Source organism: Medicago sativa, chromosome 4 (genome assembly GCF_051527215.1).
Source record: "Medicago sativa cultivar Bolivia chromosome 4, Bolivia_mono, whole genome shotgun sequence".
Classification (NCBI taxonomy): domain Eukaryota; kingdom Viridiplantae; phylum Streptophyta; class Magnoliopsida; order Fabales; family Fabaceae; genus Medicago; species Medicago sativa.
In genome coordinates, this window is record NC_140752.1 from 16,558,152 (window position 1) to 16,568,500 (window position 10,349).

At 33.7% G+C, this 10,349-nt stretch overlaps 1 protein-coding gene across 1 annotated transcript; it reads left to right on the forward strand.

Annotated features, from left to right (window-relative positions):
- Window positions 1–660: 660 nt before the first annotated feature.
- On the forward strand, window positions 661–2,116 carry LOC146926770 (F-box/kelch-repeat protein At3g06240-like). Its single transcript, XM_085708105.1, has one exon. The coding sequence runs from the start codon at window positions 749–751 to the stop codon at window positions 1,988–1,990; it is 1,242 nt and encodes a 413-aa protein (XP_085564231.1). The 5' UTR covers window positions 661–748; the 3' UTR covers window positions 1,991–2,116.
- Window positions 2,117–10,349: the final 8,233 nt, after the last annotated feature.

The window sequence follows — 10,349 nt, forward strand, 5'->3', positions numbered from 1 at the left end:
CATAACTTCCATTATTCTCATCTAAAGAGATGGGAATGTGCATTCCCATGATATTCTGCATTGATTTGAAAAAAAAATTGTAACTTCCAATTTTCTCAGGAATGTCAAGTTATTTGCCAAACATTTTTTTTAACAAATACCCAGGAATCAAATTTTCATATTTTCATTCTCAGGTATGTTATTCTTGGGAATAATTTGTGTTTCCCCAAAACAAACGCCTCCTAAGAGAAACTATTTGGAAAAATTTATAGATTAATGAGTTGAATCTAAATATTGTTTATGATAAAACAATATGACATATTTCGATCCATGTAGTCAACCCCATTTAGTGGGATAATGTTTGGTTGTTATTGTCGTCGTCTTTTGGAAGTATTAACTCATGCTCAACAACAACTATTATTTCATTTCATGATCAACTACCACATTTATTAGTCAATGATATAATCAACTTCCCGTGCATCGCACGGGTCCAAATACTAGTTAATAAGTAGAAATATCTAAGTACTTTCCTCAAAAAAAAAAAAAAAAAATCTAAGTACTATCACCGCCTCTGTTAAGCTTTTAATTTCTTAGTTATTAAGGTTAGAAGCCTATAAAAGGCACATCATGTACCATAGCCTTGCATTGCATCAATATATTGTTTAATATTAATAGAAAGTCTTTCCTCTGTTCTCTTTGTTAGTTTGTTTGAGTTTGTGTGTTGTTATATGTCTCATTGATATCAATTAATTGTCTTCTAGGGTTCAACATGAACTGGCGGCGGTTGTTTCCGAGTCAACCCAATGCGGTGTCGCTCCGATTTCCCCGACATGAAAAGCAAACCCAATTTGGCGATTGTCTCCCCGACCTCCCGGACGAACTTATTTTAGAAATCCTCTCGTGGCTCCCGGTGAAATCTCTCATTCGATTCAGGTCCGTCAACAAGTCATTTAACCCTATCATCTCTGATCCTTTCTTCGTTCAAATGCATCTCAAGAAATCCGCACGAAATCCACAACTCGCACTTATATGGGATAATATTTTTGATACCAGTCTTTTAACCTTTCCAATTTCCCGTTTACTCGAGAAACTACCGATCACAGTTCACCTTGATCCTTACTATCAATTGTATAATAATGACTGTAGTTGGTGGGTTGTTGGTTCATGCAATGGATTGCTATGCTTGATTGATCAGAAGCTTTCACGCTATCGTCAATGGCTCTCTATCTGGAACCCTGCCACTGGGGAAAGTTCTGAATTTTATTCTGTTAAACCTCTGCGTGAATACCAGCTGTACTCTTTTGGTTATGATAACCTGGCTGGAACTTTTACGGTTGTAGAGTTTTGTGTAGAGCGTGATCATGGTAATCTAAGAAGCGTGAAAGTTTCCAGCTTGGGGGATACTTGTTGGAGATATATTCAATCTTTCCCTGTACTTCCACTTCACAGTCGCAAGTATGCTTTTGCTAGTCAGAACAATGGTGTGCATTTGAGTGGCACCATTAATTGGTTGGCTCTACGCGATTACTCTGGTTTGAATTATTTTGATTTGAATTACAGTAGCATTAGTATTGAACTATATGTGATTCTTTCACTTGATCTCTCAACTGAGACATACACTCAACTGTTGCTGCCACGGGGTTTTGATAAGGTTCCACATTATCAGCCAGCAATTGTGGTTTTGATGGATTGTCTTTGTTTTTGTCATGATTTTGAGGAAACCCATTTTGTTATATGGAAAATGAAGGATTTTGGAGTTCAGGAGTCTTGGATTCAATTATACAATATTAGTTATAAGAATTTATTTTCAACAAGTGAACATAAATGTTTGGATTTGTTGCCATTGTATCTTTCTGAGAATGGTGATACACTGATATTGACATGTGATGAAGACAACATGGTACTAACCTATAATTGCAGAGATAACATAGTAGAGAAAATTCGATTTACTAAAAGAATAAGTTGGTCATGGGCCAAACATTATGTCAAAAGTTTGGTTTCAACTTGTTGAATGTGAGTTTCTCTTCCGCATATTAATTGTTTGAATTTATCTATGCCACTTCATTTATGTCGAAAGTTTGGTTTCAATGTTGAATGTTGATTAACTACCGACCATTATTTGATGTTTGCCTTTAGAAGTGAGTGGGACGAAAGTAAGTGAATTGTTAATATCTTTAATAGGAGTAGCATTTTGTCTCCTCTCTTTATCAATTTCAGCTTGAGTTGAGTCAAGCTAATTTGTGTTTCCCCTCATCTTCCCAACCTCAGATTCCATCTTTGCAACTACTTATTCAGGAGGCACTACTGCTTTCCCCTTATTATACTTTGATTATTTTAATGAGTGCCTGAGGTCTTATTCTTAGTGTTACTTATCTTCCTTCATGACTGAAGCATCGATGTTTCATAAGTTTTAGGTATAGGAACTTAAGCTTCATGAACACTATGACTGTAATACTCTGTCAATATTGCATTTTTGATACATTTCCTACTACCAAATTCAAGCCACTTGTGCTTCTTCCTTTCCAAGGTCGCAAGTCTCATGTATGTTCTTTTTTATATGTGAACCAGTCTTTATTCTTTTGGTTTTAGACTTTCTTTTAGAGTCTTTCCTAGAGAATTCATTGTATCACCCTAATGAATGATTGACAATGTAATATAGTTCAAGGTAAAAAAAATAGATGTGTAGAACTTAGCCAAAGACACCATTTTGTATCAATCTTAAGAAGGCTTGTTAGTGTTGGATTGAAATGCAATATAGCGAAAGGGATATAAAAATAACAATTATGTTATAAAACATACAACGAGAATAAGTTCTATCAATTATGAAATTTCAAAGCATCTAAACTGTTGTAATTAAGGAACTTACATAATAGAGTTTCACTTGTTATTCCCACATGCGAAGAGATCATGCTATAATTGAAGACCAAATATCTAGCCTTTTGAAAGGCACATGGTGAACTCACTAGATTTTTTTTTTTAACGACAAACATTAGTTTTTAGTTGTTATTTTGTTGGGAGAATCAAATCTATGACCTCCTTTTGTATCGAACCTTATTGCAAATTTATCGTTAATGTTTTACATTGATTTATCATTATTTAACCGTTGACTTCTTGTAGGATTTTGATGACGAACATCAAGCCTTATAATTCTGTTCTGCAGCTCGTGAAATCCTAAAGAGTTGCAACATATATTCATTATAAGAATTTTACTTTTCAATTGAGGGTTATTCAATTAAGAATTTTACTTTTCAATTGAGGGTTATTCAATGACAGTGAATTTTGCATGTAGCTGGAAATTATCCCTAGGGATTTTGATTAGCTTAGTATGAATGTGATGTTCTTCATGTTACTGCTACTTTGAATGGAAATTTGGGCGATTTGTAAAATATGTTTCCATCAGGGGCACGCTAGGAATATTTAGCATGATGGCTTAGTTTGATTAAATAACATTTTCAGTTTTTTTTTTTTTGAAGGAAATATTTTCAGTTTATGTTACTCCATGACTGCCTGTTAATACAGTCCTTAATTGTATCAAAAACTTACTATGTCTGAATTAATCTCCATGACTATATTCACTTAGGTTGCAGAATTGTGTGTGACTGTGACACTGTTTCTTATGATAGTGGTTGATAGAATCTTGGAATTGTTTAATGTTTCCAATCAAAAGATTTCTTATGATAGTGGTTGATAGAATCTTGGAATTATTTAATGTTTCCAATCAAAAGATAATACTTTTTTTACAGAAATTGTTTAATGTTTCCAATCAAAAGATAATACTTTTTTTTACAAGGAATAACAAATGCAGTGATTAGGTAGTTATGATATTTTTTTTTGAACAAGCTAAATTAGCCCACCTAAATTGGCACCAGGTGGGATCGAACTTGAGACCTCGAGGAGGAGCACACTCCCAGGTCCCAAGTCAATAACATGTTTACTGAATAACATGAATGAGATTACTTCCAATTATTAATTGGAAATTCGAAAGTTTACTGAACTTTGTCTTCATCTTGGTGGTGCTTGGAAATGTCTTGATTTGGAAGTTTAAGGAGGAGTGTATCCTTAATTTACTTTCTTTTTTCTCAGAATACTTCTGTACATAAAAACAGAGAACTAACTTAGTAATGAAATAATGCAAATGCTATCAAGTTCCCCAACAATATTCGAAAATAAAACATGTCCTATGACAGATAGAATGTTAATGGTAGAAGGAAAATACAACACATGAAGAGCAAGATAGAAGTGATGAGATAACCCCTAAATTAGAAATCATTCCATTAGGAGTTTCAAGTTCATTTTTTTCTTGTAGAGTAAAAGCGTGTCTTTTGAGTAAAAGCTCAATTTGATTGTCAAAAATAAGGATACTAGAAGAAAGTTTAGTCTCCAAAACACTAATTGCATTGGTTGTTCTGCCTTTCAAGCATAGTTAACTTCGTGACTCTGGTCTGGTGTCATTTGGTAGAAAAGAAGAAGGATGTGGGACTTAAAGATAATTCAAGATGCCAGCCATCTCAAACACAGTTTTGGCATGGAGCATTCCATTAGGTGAACCCATCATTTATGAAATTAATAATCCAGCTGCCATGACTTGGTTGATTGAGTATAAAATGCTCCTAGCTATATTGATGCTATGACATGATTGATTAATCATAGATTCATTTTTTCTTGTGTGTATTGTTATTTAGCTTTCTAAAGCCAATCCGGTTTTGATCCTTCATGTTACAGTGATCACCTTGCTTCACTTTATCTTATGGCTAATACTAGATTCTCCAAACTCACGCCAATATCTATCAAGAAAAATGAATAAAAAATTCAAATTGCAATCGAGGTTACCAAATCAACTCAAACATAGTTTAGAATTCGATTTGACAATTAATTCGTTAAACTTGATCTTTCAATCAAGGTTACCATATAATTTATTTACTGAAATGATCATGTTTTTCTCCTCTAAATTTATATTTTAATATTTTTTTGGCTAAAATGCACTTTTGGCCCCCTAAGTTTTCAAAAGTTGTGATTTTTGCCCCCCTATTTTGAAAATAGCACTTTATGCCCCCCAAGTTTCAGCCCCTTTGCAAAACCTTGATCCCCCTTGATTTTGACTCGGTCAAAGCTGACATGTCACGTTTTTTTTTTTTTGCCATGCTGGATATTATTAAAATTAAAATTTTGGCAACACTTATTATTACAATTAAAATTAAAATAAAAACCATAAAAGGTAAGATTTCTCGCGTGACCCTTCATTCCAGATTAGAAACCGTATAAACCAAAATCCAATTGGGAATTAGGGTTAAGTCCAAACTCCAAATCTCACTCTCATTTCAAAGCACGTATGTTGCTTAAGACTCCTTATTTTGTGTTAATCTGGTTGCAAAATACTTATGCTGCAAGCACTTCTTTTATTTTGTCTTAATCTGGTTGTTAAATGGCTGCAAACATTTATTTTGTGCTATCTAAATGTGGTTGTAAAAAACTTATGCTGCAATCATGTATTTTGCAAGCATTTCTGTGGAAACAACTTTATTACTATATTTTGTGTCGTCTTAATAGTTGTAAGCACTTATAGATTAAATCACTTATTTGTGTTCTTTCAAAAATTTAGATTGCAAAATATATATGATTCCAAAAGGAAAAGACAGAGGAATTTTTTTTTTTGCAAAAATCCACGTGAGGGTTTTAATTTTTTTTTTTTGTGCAAAAATTCAAAAGGAAAAGATAGATTTATACCAAAAAAAAAAGGAAAAGATAGATTAAATCACGGTCACGTGAGGGTGTGATGGTTTTAATATTTTTTTTTTCAAAAATCAACATAGGCTGTCTATATGGCACAAAAAAAATGTGACATGTCAGCTTTGACCAAGTCAAAATTAAGGGGGGTCATGGTTTTGCAAAGGGGCTGAAACTTGGAGGGCATAAAGTGCTATTTTCAAAATAGGGTGGCAAAAATCGCAACTTTTGGAAACTTGGAGGGCCAAAAGTGCATTTTAGTCATATATATAGATTGAAGAAAATAATAAAAAAAATGTCAAAGACGACATTAATTTTATAACTTTAACATCATTTTCAACGTTCATACATTCTGGAATATTTCTTTGTATACAACATTAGTGGTAGTATTCATGCAATCACCATTTTCATCTGTTAAGAAAAAATTCAAACCATTCATTGACGTAACCCGTGTGATGCAAAGGGTGAAATATATGTAAAACTAGACCAATGACCCGTGCTACCGCACGGGTCCAACGATGTAAAAGTTGATCGGAACAATAAAAATAATGTAACCATACATTGGCGATAGAAGTTTTATATCATACATAACAAAATGAAATGGTAGCATACATAACAAAAAGGTTTGAACATTAACCATCAAGATAAATTACGAAAGGCTTCGTGACAAACAACATTTGAGGTCGTATCGGTGCTCTCTCCATCTCCATCAACGATTAGTATTTTCAAAACCTTGTCGGTTTTCTTCCATTCTTTTTGGTTTCTCTTACACTATCTTTCTCGACTTCATGACCAATGACATCTACAACACAAAAATTTGCATTATAATTTACCAAAACAGCTAAAAACAAATTCGCATAATACTAAAAGGTAGGATTTCATACCAGCAACCACATCCTCTTCCTGAGAGATCAAAATGTCTTTGAAGTCCATGAATTCAAACACGTTCCGAGGCAGGTTGCTAGCAATCACCTTAGTAAATCTCGAATTTCCCATCATGGTAAGCTTGTGCTTGTGTGGCAAGAGTTTGTAATTCCCCTCGTTGAATCCGACCAGGACATTCTCAAGCTTATATGTTCCTCCTTCTTCAACCATATTTTGCATCGTTGGCACCAAGAATTTACGAACCGTAGCATGGATCCGTCCTCGCTAAATAAAAATAACATGTCATTAACATAAATCAGAATAAACCTAATAGCAGTGACAACCTAAATTATTGTATATGGTAAGACATTAGATTCATATAAAATACCTTCTCATAAACCAATATCATGTTCATGAAGATGATGTCATCTGGATTCTCCTTATCACGGATGAGCCAGATATGGGCCACACGCACAAGCAACTTCAAATCCTTCTTCCCACCTTTGATGGCTGAAATGGGGGTGAAAATGTTGGCCATCTTAAAGAGAAAAACAAATATTTTTGCTTACAAAACAGAATAGATTTAATGTCACAACTAAGTGGTATTTAAACAAGTAATTGGCAAGCTCCAGTTGAAAGTTTTAAATGTCGATTCTACTGGTACTAATTATTATTCATTGCAGCCATAAAATGCAATTACTGCGAATTGATTTGTTATGCTCTCATACCTGAATTTTCGAGTAGCAATTACTGTATTTTTAATAGTAAAGGAATTACATATTGGCATATTCACTCGCGTGTATACATAGGAAATTTATACATAGAAAATTTTTCTATTAAAAGTAACTCTTATTAAATGCAATTACTACATATTTATTGGCGTCATAAAAGCAATTAGTGCAAATTAAATGTATTCTTCTAAGAAAGTTATTTTGTTAATATGATCATTGCAGTCATGAATGCATTCAATACGCACTAATTGGTAGAGCAATTAGTGCATACTGCATGAAAGAGTTTACGATTAGATCAAACATGTTGCATAAAATAGTTTAAATGCATTCAATCATGTTAATATTTTTTATTCGAACTCTTTTGGCAATTTGTACACTTTTTTTGTTGCAGGTGTGATTTGTTAAATGAATACATAAAATTTTACGGAATCCGTTTAAATAGAAAAAAAGTTTACGGAATATCATATCATACCTAACCAAATTATAGACAGCATAGAAAAAGTTTACGGAATCCTTTTAAATAGAACACATACGATTTTATATATATATATTGAACATATAAAATATATATTTCAGGTATTATTCGCAAAATGAATACATACGATTTGATTGGCATTAACTACAATTTTATTCACGAAATGAATACATACGATATGATTTCCTAAATAGAAAAGTTTACTAATCGTTGGGAGTTATGGTGATTTGATTGGCATTAACTACGATTTTATTGGACATTATGACACATCTGTATGAGATAAGAAATGAGTAGTTTGAAACATAGCCTTTGAATCAACGGCTGAGATTAGATTAGCAATGAATTCACATCAACGGCTGAGATCATATAAATGCTTAGGAGGGAAAAATAGGGAGTGATGAGGGCAAACATGATAGCTTGGCAACTCTAGCTTTTATAATAAAGGATATTATTCGCTGAATGAATACATACGATTTGATTGGCATTAACTATGATTTTATTCACGAAATGAATACATACGATATGATTCCCTAAATAGAAAAGTTTACTAATCATTGGGAGTTATGGTGATTTGATTGGCATTAACTATGATTTTAATGGACATTATGACGCATCTGTATGAGATAGGAAATGAGTAGTTTGAAACATAGCCTTTGAATCAACGGCTGAGATTAGATTAGCAATGAATTCACATCAACGACTGAGATCATATAAATGCTTAAGAGGGAAAAATAGGGAGTGATTAGAGCAAACATGATAGCTTGACAACTCTAACTTTTATAATAAAGGATATTCATGTATAGTTGTTTCTATTGATATAAATTAATTAGTCAAAAAAAAAATTGATATAAATTAAATTACAGTATGAATTAAATTTAAAAATAATATACATTAAATTACTCATAAAAACACCATTAATAATAGAATACTAATCATGTCTTACTAAGGCAAAAGGAGTAACTTTAAATAGAAAATGGTGTAATTATTACTTACAAAAGACAAAATTTATATTTTCAAAACAAAATTCATTTTATGGATGTTGGAACAAAATGTGTTTAACAATGAACCTCAAAGAGTTTTGATGATAACAAGGTATTAAAAATTGTAAATTGGACTAGCTAATATTTGTTCAAGTGTACAGGACCACAGTTAAAAAGTTACATCATTAATTGGTTCTGAATGAGCAAATAAAGAGCAAAAGAAAATGAAGCTTAGACGATTCTGAAGGCAATACGCTCCTGAAAGTGGAAAGCGCTCCTGAAGTCAAGCTGCTCCTGAAGATAGTAAAAGCGCTCCTGAAGAAATAGTGCTCCTGAAGAATAGTGCTCCTGAAGACAGGAGGTCCAGAAGCCACATTATCAGAAGCCGCATCATCAGAAGCTGCATCATCAGAAGCTGAAGAAGCTGCACCATCAGAAGCTGCAGAAGCTGCATCATCAGAAGATGCCTCATCAGAAGTCATTTCACCAGAAGCTGAAGATCAACTGGATTTGCAAAAGATTCAAAGATTGAAGAATCTACATTGCAAAAGCTGTCTATTGGATTCGAAAACATAGCAGAAAATTAGTGGAACATTGCAACGGTCATTTCAAAGGTGTTTGAAGGCATGTGCTTGCAATTTGGACGAAAGCGTTGACATTGTACTATTGTACTAACTGTACAACCACCTTCTCCACTACTCTGTTTTGTGTCCACGCTACAAGACAAGAAAACAGCTCCAGAATACGGCTTCGCCTGCATAGATGTTCCTTTGGATAAGGAATGGATTTCAAATTGGTTCTTCATAGGACAACAACCAAATCAGGCAAAAGATTATTGGTGAAAGATCATGCTTCAAACAACGACTCTTTGGTGTGCTGGCAATTTTACAACGTCTCTTTCACACCTCTATATAAAGGAGTGAAGACTTAGAGTTTTGGTAATGCAAGAACGCTAATGCTGAACGACAGACTCTCAACATTTTTACAAGTGCGCGCCAAACCTCTGCTGAAATTGTTCTGCATTCACTTAGAATTTCTGTGTCTCAAAGTCATATCTTAGAAATTCTTAAGTCCATTGAGTCTGTATCTGATTTATATTGTGAGCACCTCTGATTGTATATCAAGTGTTCAACCTTAAACAATTTTCTGTGTAATTTTGTTTAGTTAGGAAGTCTCTTGCAGTTGTGCTTGAGCAGGAAGTCTCTTGATTGTGTTCTTAAGCAAAGGAAGTCTCTAGCTTGTGTGCTTGAGCAAAGGAAGTCTCTTGCTTGTGTGCTTGAGCAATTGTAATCAGATATTACTCTTAGTGAAATCTCCTTGGAAGTGCAAGGGGGACTGGACTACTTCCGGATTGTGGAAGGAACCAGTATAATTGCTTTGTGTCGTTCTTCTTCTCTCTCTCTGTTTTATTCCGCTGCATTTAGATTCTAATTATCACTTCAGAAGCTGTCTCACTTAGCTTCTGATCAGTGTGTTCAGTTTTTAGGAGAATTGAAGAATTTTTCAAAACACAATTCAACCCCCCCCCCCTTCTTGTGTTTTTCTCACCTTCAATTGGTATCTAGAGCCTTGGTCTGTTGTGTAACACTTAACCGT

Coding starts and splice junctions, on each gene's coding strand:
- LOC146926770 (XM_085708105.1), top strand. CDS start 749: ATGAACTGGCGGCGGTTGTTTCCGAGTCAACCCAATGCGGTGTCGCTC.